The sequence below is a fragment of the Myodes glareolus genome, chromosome 6 (genome assembly GCF_982192425.1).
Source record: "Myodes glareolus chromosome 6, mMyoGla1.1, whole genome shotgun sequence".
Taxonomy (NCBI): Eukaryota; Metazoa; Chordata; class Mammalia; order Rodentia; family Cricetidae; genus Myodes; species Myodes glareolus.
The window spans coordinates 86,824,993-86,845,636 of NC_142031.1; the positions used below are offsets into that span (position 1 = coordinate 86,824,993).

General features: G+C 44.1%; 1 protein-coding gene across 2 annotated transcripts in view; it reads left to right on the forward strand.

The window, feature by feature from the left end:
• Kcng3 (potassium voltage-gated channel modifier subfamily G member 3) overlaps nt 1–16,486 on the forward strand; it is a 52,803-nt gene extending 36,317 nt beyond the window's left edge. For both annotated transcript variants that reach the window (XM_048416326.3, XM_085690972.2), the window contains exon 2: nt 12,841–16,486. In XM_048416326.3, coding sequence (XP_048272283.1) covers nt 12,841–13,486 — 646 coding nt within the window. In that variant the 3' untranslated portion in view covers nt 13,487–16,486. The remainder of the gene's footprint in view (nt 1–12,840) is intronic.
• Nucleotides 16,487–20,644: the final 4,158 nt, after the last annotated feature.

Consider the following 20,644-nt stretch of genomic DNA (forward strand, 5'->3'; position numbering starts at 1 on the left):
AGCAGAACAGAGTTCCTAGCAGGAAGCTACCTCGGGTGCTGTCGCCCTGAACTTGTCATTTATTTGGATTGACAATGGAATTAATGATCCCAACAGAAGCCAGAGGAGATGAGGGTCGTTAGTGTTTTTCACAGAAACGCTCTTCTTTGATGGAACTCAGTGTTGGGTGTATCATCCCAGTCTGGAGTCTTTGGGTAAGCAGGCAGGAACTCGGTTGTTCCTTTGCAGAGGACCATCAGTCCCCATCTGTCAGTAAAGTGTGAGCCCAGTGTCTATATTGTCAGAACAGAGACAGAGGAACCGTAGGGGAATCTGCGGTTGGGAGGTGGAGTCAGCGGCGTGTTCCTAAGGAAACAAGGACAGGGGTTGGAGGTATATAAGAGGAAGGATGCAGCGGATTAGTGTCAGACCCTTAACTCTGCACGAGGAGACCCTGTCTCCACAGCCAGTCCTCCTGATTTTGAAAGTATAGCCTTTAAATTCACCGCTAACCTAATTCTACCACGTATTTTCAGAAGTGGCCGTCTATAGCACCCACAGGTGCTATACCTGTTTGGTGTTACAATTTGGACCCCAACTTGGGAGGTGGTAGAAACGTTAAGAGATTGGGCCTACGGGAAAGATCTTTGAAGGTATGCCCTGGAATGAGATTGTAGAGCCATGTTCTTCCTGTTTCCCTTTTTAAGTCCCCGCCATGAGGTGAGCAGCTTTGCTCTCCCATAAGCTCCTTGCCATCAGGATGTGCTGTCACATCTCAGGCTCAGAAACAGTAGAGCCATACAGCCAGGGGCCAAAGCCTCCAAACACTGAGACAAGATAAGCCTTCTCTGTAAATTGAGCGACTAACAGGAGTCGTGAGTAAACAGAATCTCAAGCCATGAACATAAAATGACCAGGACACGTGAAGTGTAGCGCTAAGAACATGCATTGGGGCTGGAGAGATGGCTCAGGGGCTCCGGAGAGATGGCTCGGCGGCTCCGGAGAGATGGCTCAGGGGCTCCAGAGAGATGGCTCAGGGGCTCCGGAGAGATGGCTCAGGGGCTCCGGAGAGATGGCTCAGGGGCTCCAGAGAGATGGCTCAGGGGCTCCGGAGAAATGGTTCAGTGGTTCTGGAGAGATGGTTCAGTGGCTCCGGAAAGATGGCTCAGTGGCACACTGGCTGCTCTGACACAGGATCTGGGTTGGCTTCTCAGTACCCACATGACAGCGTACGACCATCTGAAGCTACAGTCACTGGGGATCCAGTGTCCTCTTCTAAACTCAGAGGGTACCAGGTGTGCAGACAAACAGGCAAACAAAACACTTATACACACATAATAAAATAAATATGTCTAGAAACTTAACAGCAACAAAACTCCATAAATTCCCACATCCATAGTGTATGAAATACTTGATGATGTCATGGTGACCTGTTTTGTGGCAGGAGCAATTGGTTTCCCTTTACTTTGGTGTTCTCATTTCTGAGTGAGGATAAGAGCAAAACCTGTACATTTGTGGCCAGAATGAAATGAACTAATGCATATACCTTTAGAGAATAGTAGTTTTGCTTTTGAGAAAGTGCTCAACATCTATGTGTCTGTATTCGCACCAGTGTGGGTCCAGGTATAAGTGATGTAGATATTTGATTTGATTTTCTTTTTCCTTTAAGCCAAGTTTTGTTTGTTTGTTTGTTTTTGTTTTTTTAAAGCCCATCTTTCCCCCATTTAACTGATTGTTACAGAGAAAACATTTCCAAGGACATAAGAAAGACACTAGGTAAGACACTAGGTACTGGTGAGCTGTTGGTTGAAAATTTTTATTGCACTGTGTGGTATTACACAACATTTGCCGGTTACAAATGTGATTGGAAGCTGGATGGTAGTGGCACACACCTTTAATCCCAGCACCCTGGAGGCAGAGGCAGGCGAATCTCCGGGTCTGAGGCCAGCCTGATCTACAGAGTGAGTTCCAGGACAGCCAGGGCTACGCAGAGAAGTGGTATCTTGAAAAACCAAAAAAAAAAAAAAAAAAGAAGTAATTGGAAATTGGAAATGCCTCACATGTTATTCAAGCCTGAAAGCTTGGGATGAGTTGGGTGCGTGGGGTTAACTTTTCCTTTCATGACTCTCCTAGAGTTGTCTGGGTTGATTCAACCCGCTGACAGCTCCATCATGATGACTGCTTTTTTATTTGGCCATTCTTTTTTCTTTCAAAAGAGCGTTTAAACTGGAAGAATAATGTGTGCACCTGGTAAAGCATTTAGTGGTACAAAGGGGAATAGAGCAAAAAGTGAATTTCCACCCTGCATCGGACCTGAGGGATGCCCTTCAGGGGAAACAGCTCTCCCTCTTCCCCTCCCCTTCCCCCTCTATTGTTGAAGCTGAATTTCACTGTATAGTCTAGGCTGGTCTCAAACTCACCACCATCTTGCTCCAGCCTTCCAGAATGCTTGGGTTACAAGCATGTGCCACCACTCCTGGCTTGAGTCTCATGTTTATTTCCAGTGCACATGCATGCACACTGTCTGCACATAATTGTAGCGTGGTGTTTGTGCTCTCTGAGCCTCACTGATACCACTATGGCTTGAGGAATATCCTACATCAGCGTACAGTGATACATCTTTCTTGTGACTACATGGCATATGGCATATCGCATCTTACGGCTGCGTGATATAAAACTGGATATTTGTTTGATAATTTCACACAGCTTGAACCAATAATAACTTTTAGAAGCATACTTACATAATCCGTCTCCTGTGGGTAGACGTTTATATATTCTTCATCCTGGGTATTGTAAGTAATGGCTCTCATCATACATGTTCTTGGAAGTGTGTGGGTGCCTGTGTAGGATAAATCCCTGAGTGGGTGGCTGGTACCCCTGTGCACCGTTCAGCTTGATAGATCTTGCCAGTTGCTTCTGTACGACATTTGAACAATTTATGCAGCAGCTATCAGTGTGTAAGAATATAAGCAAAAGCCTTCAAAAGACTTCTGTCTTCGTCTGCTTTGTGCTGCTGTTACGGAAGACCACACACTAGGTGATTTCACTTCTGAAGCCGGGGCAGTCGAGACTGGGGGATCCACATGTGGCTGGAGCATCCGTTCAAGCCACATCCTCCCCCCAGACATTGGGAGGCAGAAGAGCAAAGAATAAAGGAGAGGGAACCCACTCTTGTGATGGATGCTGAGCAGCTTCGGGTGTGTGCGTGTGGGGGGGGGTGCACACCCCTCTACGAGCACGCAGAAGACAGAGGCTGCGTCCGACTTTCTTCTGTCATTCCCCACCTTCCCTGCCACTGTTGACGTTAATTCATGTGCGAAGGTAGAGCCCTACTGTCTTAAAACCCTCCTAAAGGACCAATCTCCTGAGACTGGTCTCGGCAGTTCAATTTCAGATGAGTTTCAGGCAATGAAGCCATGGCCACTTCTCTTTGCACTCAGGAAAACGTTAAAATAACCCTTTGTGTGTGAAGGCTGTGCAGGCTCAATCAATGCAGCCCAGCTGCAGACACTGATTCCCTTCCCCCTAAAAACCCAGGGTGTATTGCAGTTAGTATTTGTTCAATTTTTTTCTATTGATACAAACTTTATATGGTGAAATGTGAAATGTTCAAATCTTAAGCTATATTCACTGAGTTTTGTTTTTTTAAATAATTTATTTTTATTTTATGTACATTGGCCAAAGGACAGTAATAATAGGAGTCATAACAATCTGTGATAGCCATAATTTATTGAGCATTTATTATGTACCCAAGCATTTCTAGGCTCCTGTTTTATTTTGCAGGCCTATTGTCATATGTGTTTTAGGAAGTACTCATTGCTGAGCCATGGCTGGGCCCAGTTGTCCAGTTTTTTCTAGGTGTCCTTGTCATACTGAATTTTAGTAAAAGGTTCTGCTTGGTGCTTATAAGAATAATCACCTTTTTTTTGAAGTAATGGAACATTAATGGCAAGCTGAATACCTTCTTTTGCCATTGGTCTGGAGGGTGAGGTGTCTCTGCAGTGAGGAGTGTCAGGTTAAGGCTCCAGGTTGAGTGTTGAGGACGTGGATCTGAATACCATCACTGCCCATATATTTTTTTAATTGTGGTTTTTAAAAAGCCCACATATCAAATTGTACCTTTTAAAAGACATTTTAAGTGTACAGTTCTGTGGTGCTAAGTAGTCTTATTGTTATAAAATAGACTTTCGACACTTTATCAACCTATAAATCTGAAACTATACCTATCAAACAATTCCTGGCCCCTGCTACCCACAATTCCACTTTCTGTTTTAGATTAACTATTTATTTCAGTCTTCATTTCAACAGTGCCACAGGATTTATCTTTGTGGGGTCAGCTTATTTTCACTTGGTGTAAAGTACCAAAGGTTCGTGCATGGTAGAGTTATCACGTAATAGGATTTGCTTTCCCTTTAAAAGTTGGGCGAGGCTGGATGTTGTAATTTTAAAAAGTGCCATGAGAGAGAGAGAGACACCATGCACAGAGCTCAGGTGGAGAAGTTTTTTACTGGGAAAAGTGAATGGGAAAAGGGAGGAGGGGAGAAGGGAGACTCTGGGGACAGGAGTGGCGGAGGAGAAGAGAGAGGCACAAAGAGACAGAGAAGCAGAGAGAGAAAGACACTGAAGATGGGCAGGCCCACCTTTTAAAAGGGAACATAGTGAGTGTGCACAGGACGTGCTCTTAGGGGCTACAGCTGAGGACCTGTCAGGACCCCAAAAGTAGCCAGTACAGATGCCTGAACACTGTCACTGGAGAGATGGCTCAATGGGTAAAGTACTTGCCATGCAAGCATGAGAACTTGAATTCAGGCATCCAGCACCCACGTGAGAGCTGAGTTTGGCATGTAAATATCTGACCCCAGCACTTCCTGTAGGACTGGGATGTGCAGACCCTGGGGTTTCAGGTCAGTCAGTGTAGGTGACATGACGAGCTCTAGGTTCAGGGAGAGACCCTGCCTCAAAGAATAAGGTGGAGAGTGAGACAGGAACTCAGTATGGACCTCTGGCTTCTCCGTGTTTGTGCACAGGGATGAGTGCACTGCACACACGAGGCTGGATGATGCTCAGTGTGTCCATGTGCATCCCCTGACCTCTGGCTTCTCCACACATATGCACAGGGATGAGTACACTGCACACACGAGGATGGACAATGTTCAGTGGGGCCGTGTGCATCCCCTGACCTCTGGCTTCTCCATGCATGTGCACAGGGATGAGGGCACTGCACACACGAGGGTGAACGATGCTTAGTATGTCCATGTGCACAGGGATGAGTACACTGCACACACGAGAATGGACAATGTTCAGTGTGTCCATGTGCATCCCCTTTATCCTTTCAAAGATGTAAACCTGATGATATGTCTTTTATTTTTCCACTGTTCCACTTAGCAGATGCCCCATTAACAATCCCACCAGCTGCTGTGGAGTAGCCATGCCAGGCCTTCAGTGTCCATAAAAGCCACTTACAATGTGCTGGGCACACAACTGTTGTGTGCTCGCTGTGTGTCCAGTCGATGTGGGAAATGAGGGCAGGAAGCAGGAGGAGTCAAGCAGAGAGCTCTGCATGATGTAAAAGCTTTGACTTGATAGGGCTTTAGGCTAAATGTGTTGTCAGGACACAGTGAATGAGGCTGGAGAGATGGTTCAGTGGTTAAGAGCACTGGTTGTTCTTCCAAAGGACCCAGGTTCAATTACCACATGACAGCTCACAACTATCTGGAATTCCAGTTCCCTCACACAGACATACATGCAGGTAATACACCAATGTGTATAAAATAAAAATAAGTTATTAAAAAAACCAAAACTCAGTGACTATAGCTTAAGATTTGGACATTTCACCATATAAAATTTATATCAAAAGAAAAATCAAGCAAATGCAAACTGTGGTGCACCCTGGGTTTTTAGGGGGAAATGAATTGGTGCCTGCAATAGAGCTGGATTAAAAATGAGATTGATGGATAAAGAGAGGAATTGGTGGCCACAACATATTTAAGACAGTTATTGAACCTTGAGCTCTGCATTAGAGTGCTTGCCCAGCAGGCGCAAGGCCCAGCACTGCCAAAATAAATACACATACATAAGTAATTGATGAATACAAAACAGATATGTCAGTAATTGATGTATCTGTTTGAATTCTGTATGTTTGAAAGTTTGGGTAGTACAGTGGCATGGGGGACAGGCGAAGAGACCACCCATAGGCCTTGACCTTCCATCTCACCGGCCCAGTTGGTGGTCTTTGTGTCCTATCCCGTGGGATGGAGACAGATACTGGTTAATGCCGTGAAGCATTTTCTTCCCTTAACAGAGTCATTCCCAGAAGTGCCTTCTGCCATGATGAATCGACCAGCAACTAGTAATGGCTGGTGTTTGCAGGCAGTGGTTAAAGTCTTCCAGGTTCAGAAAGACTTTACATTCTACCCTCGCAATCCATTTCTGCTGCTGTTACAGTGTATCAGACAGAACTTCACTTGGCTCATGGTTTTTCAGCAGGGAAGTCCAAAGACAGCACTGATGTATCAAGGATCTTCAGGCTTCCTCACAACATGGTAGAGGACAAGACAGAAAATTGGGCCGTTCTTATCCTTTCACCAGAGGCCCACTCCTGAGATAGACTACCGATGAGTTTAGAAGCTGTGGAAACGAAGATACAGAGACCGACCATTTAATATTAACAGTGCCGCTGTCAAGAAAATCACGAGTGTCACTGTGTTCAGGTGGCTCTAAAGGCCTGTAGGTTTGTGCTTTGTTACCTGTGCTCCTGCAGTCCCTGTAGTGTGACCTTGGAAACGATGGTTAGCCAGACAGTTTGGGGCTTATTGTCTGTAACAGAGACCTCAGGGGAAGCACGCACTTTCTAGAATCCTGGAAAGGATCATTCAAGGTATTATCTGCATGGTGCTTAGCTCAGCACCCAACTGAAGGGCCTCAGGAACTTGGAAACTGTTTGTTTGTTTGTTTTTGTGTTTTTAGCAGTGCAATTAGAATAGGCTTCCAAGGCATGCCCCCAGTGTCATCTCTGCTCTCCTGTTTGCCTTTGATGGAAATGGCCTTCGGAAGCGTGCCATCGTTTGCCATGGTACTCAGCAAACAGTATGAACGTTCGCTACAGTTGTTGGTGCTTTGGTGAGAGCCGTTTGGAAGCCTTTGAAAGCTGGAGGTTTTTGGCAGGCTTCAGGTGTTTGTTTATGGAGGTTGCCTTGGCATAGTTCTAGGTAGAAGCAGTGCCCGGGGTTCCTAGCTGATTCATCCCTCGGTGTGAATCTAGAGAGAATTCATCTGACTTGGGGGGCCAGCAATGAAGCCCCCAGGACCTCATTACAGACAGGCTTGCTTCTTTGAATTCCCTTACTGAGAGATTATTCCACATCATTTGAATTTCCTCCTTTTTAATGTAAGCAACTTTGGCTGCTGGTGGAAATAATTAGTCAGAAAATGTTCTGGTATTTTGGGCACAATTAAGAATTTTGCTCTTCGGAAAGTAATAGATCTTAGGATATTAGAGCTGACGGGGCCCTAGGAACACATACATCGGTACTTGCTGAATGGGGCTCACCCATCAAAGGAGAAGAACATGGGCTTCTTGCTGTCAAGTGTAGCTCCCTGCTCATGTCTATCTGGAGAAGACACATTGTCAATTACTTAGAAAACAGACCTATTTTATCTAAAAGCAACTATATGAACTGAAGTCATTACAGGTTGCCAGTCCTTTACCTGACATTCTCGAGACCAGAGGTGGCTCAGTTTTCAGATGTACCCTCTCCATTTTCATACATGTTATAAGTTATCAAGGGTAACCCCAAAATTCACTTAGGTTTCCTATACATTATGCACATAGCCTGGAGGTGATCTTTTACGATACTTTTAGCATTCTTCTGTTTTAACTGTGACCTGTGTCATGAGTTCAGGTGTGGCATTTTCCATGTAGAGCCTCATGTCAAAGCTCAGTAAAATCCAGATTCTTGAGTATTTCTCATTTCTGGTCTTCAGATTTAGATGGATGTCTGTTACTACCCTGTCTTCCTGGCGTTCCTTCTGAGTGCACAGGTTACTGCTTGCTGGATTCACTGGTTTATTACCAACCTAGGATGGCAAGCGAGGTAGAGGTATCAGAGGCTCAACGCAGCAAAGATTTAGTTATTGATCAAATACTGTGTCCATTCTGGGTCAGGGTGGCGAGTGCCTACACTCTGTGCACAGTGAGCCAGAGAATAGAGCTGGTAGAGGCCCCACCATCCATGCGGGACCATTAGAGTATATGGCTTCCGGGCTACCACAGCAGAGCAAGAATGCTCACCTACACCTCTATACTCCTGTCCTCATTGCCCATTGGGTAGAGCAGGGCACAGGACCCTGCCCAGCCTCAAGGAGTCTAGAAGCATGGGGAACAGGTGGAATGTGTAACCAGGTAGAAGAGATGTTATGTTTGTTCAAAGAGTACATTTGAAACCTATTCCTTCCGCTTCCTCATCTCTTCCAAGATTTATGACCCGCCCAGTTTGCTGAGCCCCCAGATTTACTGAAGTCTTCATGACAGCAGCTTCCAGTAGTCTAGTGAGGACAGGAATGCTTCAGTCAGTCAGAAAGCCCATGAGTAGAGCCGCGTACCCACAGTAGAGAAATGGCTGGCCCAGCTGTGACGTCATCTGCTCATCTCCCTCTTCAGGGTCTTAGGATACTTTTGCTGGCCTCCTGGTGACTGGTGGGCTGAAAACACTGCCATTCGCTCCGAAAGAGGCAGCCAAGGTCCTGAGACCCGATGGGGCCTGCAGAGCCATTTTAGTGCCGTCACGACTACTCACTCAACTTGGCCATTGTAGCATGGAAACAACCACAAGCAGATGATGTAAACTAGCTTGGCTGCGTTCCAGTAAGACTGTGGCCACCACAAGCCCAGTTTCATACTGTTATTTCATGTCATAGAATCTAATTCTTTTTCTTTCATTTTTTCCTCCAACCATTAAAAACATGTCATATGGGGAAAAAAAAGGACTGCTGAATGGATTCAAACAGCAGGCTGTAGCTTGTTGCCTCTTACAACAAACACATTTATAGGCAAAGATGTGGACAGTTTTTCAAGACTGAGGAGTAAGTGGATTTGGTCTGACACTTCACATGCCCTGTGGAACCTGTGGTGTCTCCATCGTGTATGCTAGGAGATTAAAGGCCTGGAGCAAGTGACATAAGTCATGGAAGAGAAAATAGCACATAAGGGTGTTCTCAGTACCCTTCCAAGCAAGACTGGTGGCTCCCATCTGTCAGAGTGACCAAGATCTCCAAGTTCCATGCTGCTACATTTTGGGGTGCTGTGGGTACTGCCTGTGTTGCTGGTGGGAGGGCCGTGTAGTAAAACCTCTGTGGGAATGGTTGGGCAAGATCTAGCAAAAATTTCTCCCAAGTCTAGGATTTATCCTACAGTTATATTTGCAAAATATGGGAACTGATGTAGAAGCAAGAAGGAGATTCGACTGGGCTTAATAGCCTTTACTGGTAATCCCAGCACTAAGGAAGCTGAGATAGGAAGATTGCTGTGAGTTTGAAGCCAGCCCCAGCTACCCAGTGAGTTCTAGACCAACCTGGGCTATAGTGTGAAAGCCTGTCTCAAAAAAAAAAAATAAAACACATGGGACTGGAAAGATGGCTCAGAGGTTATGAGCACTAGCTAATTCTCCAGAGGACCTGAGTTCTATTCCCAGCAACCACATGGTGGCTCACAACCATCTGTAATGGGATCTGATGCCCTCTTCTGCCATACAGGCATACATGCAGACAGAGCACTCAAATACATAATATACATCTTAAATAAACAAAACTATGAAGCACATAACACATGTACAATATAAATTGCACCCTAGTTTGGGGAGCCAGAGACTAAGAACTGTCTAATGTCCCAGGGAACTACCTGAACCGGTTTTATTCAAACATTCAGGCATTCTGTGGAACCATATTTAAGAAATAAGATCTTTAAAAAATTAAGTTTGTGTTGCTTTTAAGATCGGTTGACCTTGAACTCCCTTCCTGATCCTTCTACCCCCAGTTGCTGATATTAGTATGCCTAGCTTCTTCATCCCTAGTGTGTGCATGTCCTCCCTCCCCACCCCGTTTCCTTTTCTTAGAGGCAGGATCTCAACCATGTTTCCCGTGTTGTCCCAGAACTCATAATTCTCTAGTGTCACTTTCTTGCATATTCCATTGTAATGAATCTTTCTCTGTCCCGCCAGCCAGCTCCCAAATAATGACAGAGACTAATTATGAAAACTTGACCTTAGCTTAGGCTTGTTTCTAACTAGCTCTTATAAGTTAAATTAACCCATTTCTATTTATCTACATGCCGCTGCGTAGTTCGTGGCTTTTACCTCTCCTCTATGTCCCGTTTCCTCTGTGCTAGGCTGGTGACCCCCTTTCTTCTTAAAGCACTCTCAGTCTAAATATCTGATATGTGACCCCCATGGGGTCACGACTCACAGATTGAGAACCACTGGTGTAGTGGGTAAAAGTATTTGCTGTAAAAACCTGAGTTCAAACCCCAGCACACATGTAAAAAGCTGAACATAGTTGTGCACTAGTAATTCAAGTGCTGGGGTGGGCAGAAACAGGAGCGAGGGGCTTGCTGGCCTCCATTCTAGCTGTAGATCCAGTGACAGACAGTACTTCAAGGGAATAATATAGAGAGTAATATATAAGCACATGAATGCATGCACCCCACCCAGTCATACGTATACCCTTCCCGTTCCCCCATTGAGAAAACTTTTATTCACTGGCCTGAAAGAAATGATCCCCAAGAGATGCTGAGAACACAAATACACTGTGGGTATTATGTGTTTGTATCATACATAAAATAACTCTGTAAGTATTTGTAAGAAACTACGGTATTTCTTGCCTCTGGGGGGGGGGTAATTGGGTGGCTTGAGAAAAGGATGAGAGTAAGACCGTCTGACTCTCTTTCAGAGGCACCCTGTAATTGGTCCTTAAGAACTATAGTGATTCTCCTTCGTCAGCATCCAAGCTTCGGGGTGTACATCACCATGCCTGGCCGAGATTTTCCAGGGTCTCCCACACATCACCATGCCTGGCTGAGACATTTCCAGCATCTACAGGCACACATCACCATGCCTGACTGAGACTTTGCAGGGTCTACCACACATCGCCATGCCTGGCTGAGATTTCCTGAGGTCTACATACACACATCATCATACCTAGCTGAGATTTTCCTTTCTGCATTTTCCTTTTGCATTTTTGGGGGAAGGGGTGTTGGTATGGTTCTATGAAGCCCAGATGACCTCCTCCTTGCTATGTGGCAGAGCCTTGTAGTAAATTCCTGATCCTTTTACCTCCACAAGTCCTGAGACTACAGGCATGTACCACCACGCCTGGCCAACTTTGTAGTTTTGAACTCTGTGAAGATGAGTACTTACTCAAAAAAATAGGTAAAAATGAATAAAGTTCATCTTCATGGCCCCAGAAAGCCATGTAATAAGAAGCCTCCTGGTTAATTGTATTTACTCGTTTTCATGTGACACCCAGGGCAGCTTGGCTTCTGTGGTATGAACTTAGACTAATTCTTTTCACAGTGCTGTCTGCCTCCTTCTACCCACTTCCTTGGTTACATGTGAAGAGTGAATGATGGAAAACCAACAGTAACTTAAACTTGGAATTAAAATGTTTAAGTCAGTTTACAGTTATTTCTGGATTAGCTACTCTTCCAGGTCAGAGCTTCCTAATCACTATGCTAAAATTGAATTTTTTCAGAGAACATATTGGGGGGGGGCTTCGAGTGGCAACTTCTACTAAGAAGCCTGCCCTTTATCTCTAAGTGGCTCTGCAAATATTATTTCAGCATGGACAGTGATATAGGAAGTTTGAGAAGTAATGGCACTTGCTCTTCCAGAGGACTCAGGTTGGATTCCTCTCACCCACATGGTGGCTATAACTCCAGTTCAGGAGATCAGATGACCTCTTCTGGACTCTTGTGGGTACTGCACACATGTGGTGGACATACATACATGCAGGCAAACACCCATACACATAAAATAAAAATAAATAAATCTTGGTGTTTCAAGACAGGGTTTCTCTGTGTAGCCCTAGCTGTCTTGGAACTCACTCTGTAGACCAGGCTGACTTCGAACTCACAGAGATCTACCTGCCTCTGCCTCTCAAGTGCGGGGATTAAAGATGTGCACCACCACTGCCTGGCTATAAATAAATCTTAAACCTATATGCTGCATAAAAATAATTACAAAAGTAACAAACCAAGTCATTGTGGTCTTTGGGGGGGGTCTTTGGGGGAGATCTTAATAGTGGTTTGGCCCAGCCCGGGAATTCTTAGCCTGTTTTCCAGATTGAGGGAAGTGAACCCAGGACTTCTCAAGAACTCCCCAGTCTCAGGGTCTCCCACACAAGCCTACTGGGGGTAAAGAAGAGTCACATTTTAGGACATTTTTCACTTTCTAGGAACAAACACTCCTGTCCCACTCTTTGTTGATGGACCTATAGTTGGGGACCATTGTCCTCAAAGAATATGTGAAATCTCACATGGTTAGACCAATTTAAGCTAAGTTTACACCACCAAATATGAGAGAGATTTTTCTCCAGTGCTAATGATTGGTGAAAAAAATAAAACCCTACTCCTTTTAAATGGTGTTCCCTGTAGGCTAGCGCATAAGAACTTTTTAAAATTCAGTTATCACTGTAGTACTTATTGTCATGTTGCGTCCTGGTAAGTCTGGTGATGTTACCATTGTCTGTTCTTCATGTTTTCTGGAAAAAGTGACTGATTTAATGTGTCAGTGTAGTACTATGTGAAGAATCTGAGAGCTATTAAAATGCTTAAAAATAAAATGATCAATTCTTCCTTTGTTCTCGTGACAGGATAATTGAAGCTATCTGCATAGGCTGGTTCACCGCGGAGTGCATCGTGAGGTTCATCGTCTCCAAAAACAAGTGTGAGTTTGTCAAGAGACCCCTGAACATCATTGACTTGCTGGCAATCACGCCCTATTACATCTCTGTGCTAATGACAGTGTTTACAGGCGAGAACTCGCAGCTCCAGCGGGCTGGAGTCACCTTGAGGGTGCTCCGAATGATGCGGATCTTCTGGGTGATTAAGCTCGCCCGGCACTTCATTGGTCTGCAGACGCTGGGCTTGACTCTCAAGCGATGCTACCGAGAGATGGTTATGTTACTTGTCTTCATCTGTGTTGCCATGGCAATCTTTAGTGCACTTTCTCAGCTTCTTGAACACGGGTTGGACCTGGAAACATCCAACAAGGACTTCGCCAGCATCCCTGCTGCCTGCTGGTGGGTGATTATCTCCATGACTACGGTTGGCTATGGAGATATGTATCCTATCACAGTGCCTGGGAGAATTCTTGGAGGAGTTTGTGTTGTCAGTGGGATTGTTCTGTTGGCATTACCTATCACTTTCATCTACCATAGCTTTGTGCAGTGTTACCACGAGCTCAAGTTTAGATCGGCTAGATATAGTAGGAGCCTCTCGGCTGAGTTCCTGAATTAATGTGTTGTGAATCAATCCTTGCTCACACTTGATTTGATTGAGAGTTGACACGACTTCTTATTCATGGGTTTCTCCCTGGGTGAGCCCTGTGGTGGCATTGTCATCATGTTGGTGGGGTGAACGATGTTCTTTCCAGTTGAAGGGATAAAGCAGTCTACTTATGGAGTAAACAGGACGGGGACCACTCACACAAACCAGTGGCACCGAGAGTAAACTTGAGGACCTGGCTTTATTTGGTCTTGTCTCTCTGCCGTGGCTCTCGCAGGCCCATTGTTGTGGGATGTTGTTAAGCACATTATTTGAACACTTGAAAGTAGAAAGACACCATTCTCCAAATGCTTTTCCGTCTTAACGAATTCAGAAGAAGCTTGGAACTTGCAGTGTTATTTTTGAGACTAACATTTTCATTTCTAAATGTTTTATAATTTCTCATATCAATGTCAGAAGTATCCTGGAAACATATGCCACATGTGGGAACTGTTTAACAAATACTTTAAAAAGTTGGCCCAAATTTAAACTGTATCATGGAGCTAGAGACGAGCAAAAATATTATTTGAAAAACTTTGCACACTTCTCTGTGCTCAGCTTAATTTGTGTGCCTGTCACTTCCCTTATCTTAATAACTTTGTGTAACCCGAAGTGTGTTTTCTCTTCCTCGTTAGGTTGCCCACTTGACTGAAGTAACTTCCAAGGAGTATGTGACCACGAAGAGAGCTTATATTGTTTAGTGTTCTGTTGGGCGACATTAGTATCCATTGCTGTGACTTAGGCCATAAGAGTCCTAACATTCAGATAGCCAGGAATCTCTAACATAGAATGATAATAGAAATGGTTTGATATTCTCAGTGTTAGAGCCCATAGGTCTCCTCTCCAGTCCTTTACTTTCCTTCTGCACCACGGGTTTAAAGGAAGAAAAGATAGATTTATTTAGCCTTTTGGCACAACAGTCGTACTTACATGTCATCTAGGTTGTCATTAAAGGAAAAATGTTAACTGTCTTAGTTGAGTGTCACTAAGTCAACTCGAAGCCAGCTCTAGGCAGTGCAGATGTAATTATTTGGCCTGATTCCCCATCGTGAATCACAGTCACACCAAACCTCTTCTTGTGAGGGTATCAGACAACAGACCACATTACTCCCTCTAGACTGCTAATGTTAGATGGAGCAAAAATGATGGCCGTTTAGTGCTAAATTTTCATAACTATGAATGAGACTATTGGGCTTTCAATAAGTCTTAATAAAGAAATCATGTGAATGCACAGAAACATCAAAGTCACTGTTTCACTAATAATTTAGTTTGCATACTGTGATTATCAGGGGTGAAGGAAATGGGTTGGGGCCTGGATGTGCTTTTCAATCTAAGAATTGCCAGAAGTGTCTACTAAAGGAATATTAGCCATGAGTTAGCTTTCACTGTTACAGGTAGAAAAACCAAGGCAAGAGAGGATGTGCTAATGACGGAGTTAGAGCTGAAACCTCTGTCTCCTGTGAGCAGGCTCAGCAGTTTCTTCTGCAGACATCTCTAGGTTTGGCAGAAACTGTCATAGGCCACACTTCTTTCTCGTTGCCACGATCAGGTAATAATAGCAAGACCATTTCCTTTTCCCTAATTCCCTTTTCTGAATTCATGTGATACTGGCCTTTAAAAAATCCTCACCGTTTCTTTCCTTCCACCTTCATTGGTGCGCTAACTTCACACACTAGATTGTTATTTATGTATTTTTGTTGCACTTTAACTGAACATATGGCATAGTTTTATTTATTTTTAAGTTTTGTGATTTATGCAAATCGTATGCAGATGATAGTTCATCTATATTATTAGTAAGAATATGGTAACCTTTAATTTTACTGGCGCTGTGATACTTCATGTGGATATGTTTCACCTCTCTAAGCAGCTTAGTACTATTGTGAGCTGGAACCCTTGAGGGCACACACACATTGCCATATCCTCACAGTGTGTGTTACAGACAGGCTCATGTGTGGCAGAAACTGGTATGAAGAGACAAGGAGATGTCATGGCTGGATGTGCACATGTTTCGCCACACGTAGGAATCCATACAGGCGCTCTAAGTTGCTTTTAGATAGCAAATAACGATGCTCGACTTTCCACAGGGGCCAACTTTCTTCAGGAAGCACCTTGGATGTTGCTAACGGCAGTTCACCTACTGTTTGTAAACAAAGAGATAAGGCGTGATAAACTGGTTCATTCATAAATGAGAAAATACAACAGAGTTGGTTTATCCTGTGGGTTGTTGTAGCATGTTAGGGATGGGTATTTTCTTGCAGTTTTCTCTGGGTATTACCGATTTTTGTTTTACTTATTTTTTTATTTGTTTATTTTGCTTTTTTGGAGATAGGGTCTCTTGCTGTATACATAAGGCTGACCGCAAACTTGTGACAATCCTCCTGCCTCTGCCTCCCAAGTGCTAGAATTACAGGTGCATGCCACAGCATCCAGCTGCTTTAAAAACAAACCCAGAACAAGATGGTTCAGTGTTTAAGAGCACTTACTGCTCTTGCAGAAGCCTGAAGTTCAGCTCCTAGCACCCACGTGGTGGCTCACAATTGTCTGAAACTCCAGTTCCAGGGGTTCTGGTGCCCTCTTTAGGTCTCTGTGAGGTTCTGCACACATGTAACGAACATATACTCACACAGGCGCACACACACATGCACATAAATTTTAAAAATAAATAAATAATTTTCAGAAATTGCCGGGGTGGTGTCTTCTTCTTAGATGTCCTTTAGCATTCCTTCACAGCTTGGTCTTCATGCTTTCATGAGGACCCACACTCACCCCAAGAAGCCAGAGATATCTTCAGCTAGAACACTAGGAAGGGGAGATACCCAAGTTTTTATTGTGAACTTACTGCATTTGAACATATGTGATTGATTGTGCTTACACATTTGATTTGTATTCCCTGAAACAAGGGGGAAAAATAAAATTAGGGAATATATGTGAAAGTGAGCATATAATTTAATAAATTCTCTTTTGTTGTTTTTATTTGCTTCTTTCTTTTTTGAGACATAGTTTCTCCATATAGCTCTGGCTGTCCTGGAACTCACTCTATAGACCAGACTGGCCTCAAACTCACAGAGATCCACCCGCTTCCTGAGTGCTCAGATTAAAGGCGTGTACCACCATGCCCAGTTCTTTTATTGCCTTTGTTTTTTAATTATTATTACTTTTATTGAGTTGCTTGTTCAAACACTTCCATTTGTCCTTTGAGTTAGTAGTTACATGAGTTTGTACATTTGTAAATTTTTATTTAAAAATGTTAAAATCTATTTATTCATAGTAACTGTTGTATATCAAAGTAATCCTTTTTTTAAAAAAAAAAGTACATGTATTTATTTTACTGTGTGTAGTTTGTGTGTATGTGTGTTGGAGAGAGAGAGAGAGAGAGAGAGAGAGAGAGAGAGAGAGAGAGAGAGAGAGAGACAAGAGTCTAGGTCAGAGAACAACTTACAGGTGTCTGTTATCAGTGCCCACTGTATGGTTTCTGGGGATGGAACTCAGTCCGTCTGGCTTGGCAGCAATCACCTTCACCAGCTGAGCCATCTCCTCCGCCCTTTTAAGTCTTTGAGCGCACATCTTGCCTGAGTGTCTTGTGATCCTGCGGAGTGTAGATGAGCAGAAGTTGAATGTTGCTATGTGGAGAATTTTCTTAGTTGGTTGGGTATTTTCTAGAAGCTTGTTTATTCCCCCTTTTTTTTTTGTAGAAATGAAAAATAAAGAACTGAAAACTCCTAGTTCTGCCATACAGGTAAACTGCGTTGCTTCAAACTTAACACAGGGGCAGAGTATTCCCCTCTGGCCTGACATAGATATGTATTCTTTGTGTAGTAAAGCAGACCAACCACCCAGTCAAATCTGCAGTAATATCTACAGGCTCATAGGAAGCTAGAACTGAACAGATGCAGGAGGCCTTCTGGTCTACCTTGCTCGAAGTCTACACCATTTATCCCACCCAGATCTAGCAAGAGCTGAAGTCCACTCCACTGGGCTGAGTTGGGAAAGGCATACTTCTGTCAGGTCAGGCTGGGCAGCAGAAAGTTGATTCCAGACTGTTGGTCTTTTTATCTACTCCTTCCTCCCCAGCCTACTTTGTTTTGTAAAGTTAAAGGTAGGGAGGCTTTAAAAAAAAAAATTCTTCTTTAGGACCTAGAGAGACGACTCTGGTTAAAAACACTGATTGCTCTTACCAATGACCTGGTGTCAATTTGGTGGCCCACACCCCAACTCTAGTTCCAGGGGTCCAAATGCCCTCTTCTGGCCTCCCATGTCACCAGTCACACATACATATGATGCACACGCACACACACAAACATATATGTACATGCACACATACATACTTTCATATTCTAAACTATTTTTTTATGCTTTAGAGATTCCTTCCCCACTTTTAGTTCTAATAAAAAAGTCACTGTTTTCAGAGGTTCTAAACATCAGAAAGGCTTTGGGATTGTGCAATGCCTTAGGGAACTCAGATTTTTATTTTATTTTTGTTTGTTTGGTATTTTTTGATTTTATGAAATAGGATTCTGAATATCTTAGACCTCTCTCTCTCTCTCTCTCTCTCTCTCTCTCTCTCTCTCTCTGTCTCTCTCTCTCTGTCTGTCTCTCTCTCTCTGAGCAAGGTCTTATTATGTAGCTCTGGCTGTCCTGGAACTCATTGTATAGACCAGATCGGCCTCAAATTCACAGAGATTGCCTGCCTCTGCCTTCCAACCCCAGGCTGGTCTTGAGCTAGTGACTCTCTGGTGTCTTAACTCCCAAACATTAAGATTACAGGTACACACTACCATACCCAGAAGGAACTCTTACTTTTAAGGGATGTTTGACTTTGGTTTTCATCTCTCTCATGCTCCCTCATCCCGTCCAAATGCCCAGTGCTGAAAACCGACCTTATACGTGCTCAGCAAACCCTCTTACCACTGAGCCAGTCTCCTAGGCTTTCAGTCGAATTTCAGAAAATCTCCTGTGTATGTGAGTGCGTGTTCACATGCGCGCGTACAGGCAGTTGGTTATTGTCATTGCATGGTTTAGGACAGCCACAGCGGAGCAGGAAGCTTTCATGGAGAACTCGGGACAGGCTCCAGTGAGTTCAGTGAGCATTCATATGGTGTTTGCCTCCTACCTTTCTAGACTCCATCTGCCCCTGTGGGAATGCACATGACAGTTCCCTTTCGGAGAGAACACGGATGCTCTACTGTCCCATTTGCTGTGGGTACCTCCCATAGACTGGTGAAGTGTCACCAGATGGCACTTACACACACTCTTTGAGATTTCCTAATTCTCTCAGACTTTCCCAGGATGCCTTTAACTTTTTCCTCCTCCTGGGGATTGAACCTAGGACCTCAAGCTTGTTGGTCAAGCACACTACCAGTGAGCTACACTTCCTAGGAGTGCACTTTAACTTTTGATCTTTGCTGCAAGCTTAATGGCCAGTTTAGGAAGTGGGATGTGACAATCTGCATTTATACTGCATTTTATTTTATTGTTTTTGAGACAGAGTCTGGCTTTGTAACCCAGGCTAGCCTCAACTGGGTAACAATCCTGCTGCTTCAGCCTCCCGAATGCTGGGGTTTACAGACATGCATGACATCCATTTCGTATACTCAAATTTGATTTAGTAGCTCTGGCAGGAATTTAAAAATATCGTCAGGAATCCAATAATCCAAGTCAAAACGTAAGCGACATTGGTGGGTAAAAGCCAGGTGCACTGTTATTCCCCTTTCACCTGCAAAATCTGACTCTGTCCTTACGTCCGAGGGAGGACTCTGGTAGCCTCGCTTATGCCCATTCCATTACAGCTAGAACTCCCTGCTATTTTGCAATAGGCAGATTCCTTTCCTTAGACTTCAGTTACTGCATTGCCGTCAATGCCTACAGTTCTGCCCATGACAGAGTAGAGGCATTTGTGTAATGTGGATGTTAAAGTGCTCTATTCATTTATAAGAAGGGATGCATGTCTTAGTTAGGGTTTCTATGGCTGCACCAAAACCCCATGATCAAAAAGCAAGTTGGGGAGGAAAGGGTTTATTCAGCTCACACTTCCACATTGCTGTTCATCACCAAAGTCAGGACAGGAACTCAAGCAGCTCCTGGAGGCCGTGGAGAAGTATTGCTTACTGGCTTGCTTTCCCTGGCTGGCTCAGCCTGCGTGGCCACCAGCCTAGGGATGGCATCACCCACAATGGACTGGGACCTCCCCCAGTTGATCATGAATTGAGAAATGCCTTACAACTGAATCTCACGGAGGCAGTTCCTCAACTGAGGCGCCTTCCTCTCTGCTGACTCCAGCTTGTGTCAAGTTGACACCAAACCAGCCAGGACAGGAAGCATAGTAACAGATTTATTTGGTATACTGATGTTGGATGAGTTATTAAGGGTACATTTTTGTCTGTCTTCCATACTTGGATTTGTCACTCTGACGAGAGTTGCTGTTTTCCTTCTGTCTGACCCAGTCAGCAAGAGAATTTTCCTTCCATAGGGAAAAGTCATATTCCCAGTGCAAAATCCTGAATCCTGATGCAAGCCAACTGTTTATTTTCTGGTCTTTCCAGCGACTCCTACAGCAGACCCGTCCAGAAGGAACAGCTTTTAGTCAGTTTGGAAATCAAGAAACAGGATTTTTTTCTTTTCAAAACTCTTCAGCCGGGCAGTGGGGGCGCACACCTTTAATCCCAGCACTCGGGAGGCAGAGGCAGGTGGATCTCCATGAGTTGAAGGCTAGCCTGGTCTACAAGATCTAGTTCCAGGATAGCGAAGACTGTTTGTTATACAGAGAACCCCTGTTTGTTATACAGAGAAACCCCGTCTCGAAACACAAAACAAAACAAAAGCTCTCTTCAGCTGTTCTTAGTCTCTTGTATTTCATATGAACTGTAGAGTTGTATCACTGTCTTCTTTTGAAATTTAAATCACTAATATTGGGGGCGGCCCCTTGGGAATCCGTTCCCTTTCCACTGTGGGATCTTGGTGTGAAACTCAGGTTGTCCAGCTCTCAAGGGAAGCACTTGTACATGTGAAGCAGTCACATTGGCCCCATGTATTATTTTCTCTTCATGAAAGACAACTGGGATTTTTCTTTGTTTTTTTTTTTACAGTGTCTGTCGAACCTAGTATGGACTTGAACTTCCTGTGTAGTCCAGGCTA